Source organism: Penaeus monodon, chromosome 25 (assembly GCF_015228065.2).
Source record: "Penaeus monodon isolate SGIC_2016 chromosome 25, NSTDA_Pmon_1, whole genome shotgun sequence".
In the NCBI taxonomy this organism is placed as follows: Eukaryota; Metazoa; Arthropoda; class Malacostraca; order Decapoda; family Penaeidae; genus Penaeus; species Penaeus monodon.
This window is the reverse complement of record NC_051410.1, coordinates 4,464,866-4,465,189: the sequence shown is the minus strand read 5'-3', so window position 1 is coordinate 4,465,189 and position 324 is coordinate 4,464,866. Positions and strand designations below refer to the sequence as shown.

At 75.0% G+C, this 324-nt stretch overlaps 1 protein-coding gene across 1 annotated transcript in view; it reads left to right on the top strand.

Annotated features, from left to right (window-relative positions):
• The window catches only part of LOC119589307 (hemicentin-1-like), a gene marked incomplete in the record, with an annotated part of 75,735 nt that overhangs the window by 74,829 nt on the left and 582 nt on the right, over positions 1–324 (top strand). The window contains 1 exon segment of the mRNA XM_037937929.1: positions 61–303. Within this exon segment, the coding sequence (XP_037793857.1) occupies positions 61–303 (243 nt within the window).

The following is a 324-nucleotide window of genomic DNA, read 5'->3' as shown; positions in this document are numbered from 1 at the left end:
GTCGTCGCCGTCATCATCACCCTGAGGTCGCGCCGCCCACGCTCCTCCACGCCCACGAAGAGCACCCACCTGCCTTCGGGCGAGGCGTCGGAGGAGGGGCTGGGGCTGGACCATCCCGACCTGCTGGAGGCCAAGGCGCACGTGGGGCCGCCCGCGCCGTGCAGGGCGGCCGAGGTCACGCAGGCGGTGAGTGGGCCCCGGGCGCGGGCGCTCTCGCGGGCCCCCGGGCGCTCGCGGGCCCCCGGGCGCTCGCGGGCGTTGCGCCGGGGGCTTGGCACTTCGGCTGTTCTCGTGGCTGATGTGGTGTGATCATTCTGTGTTGGG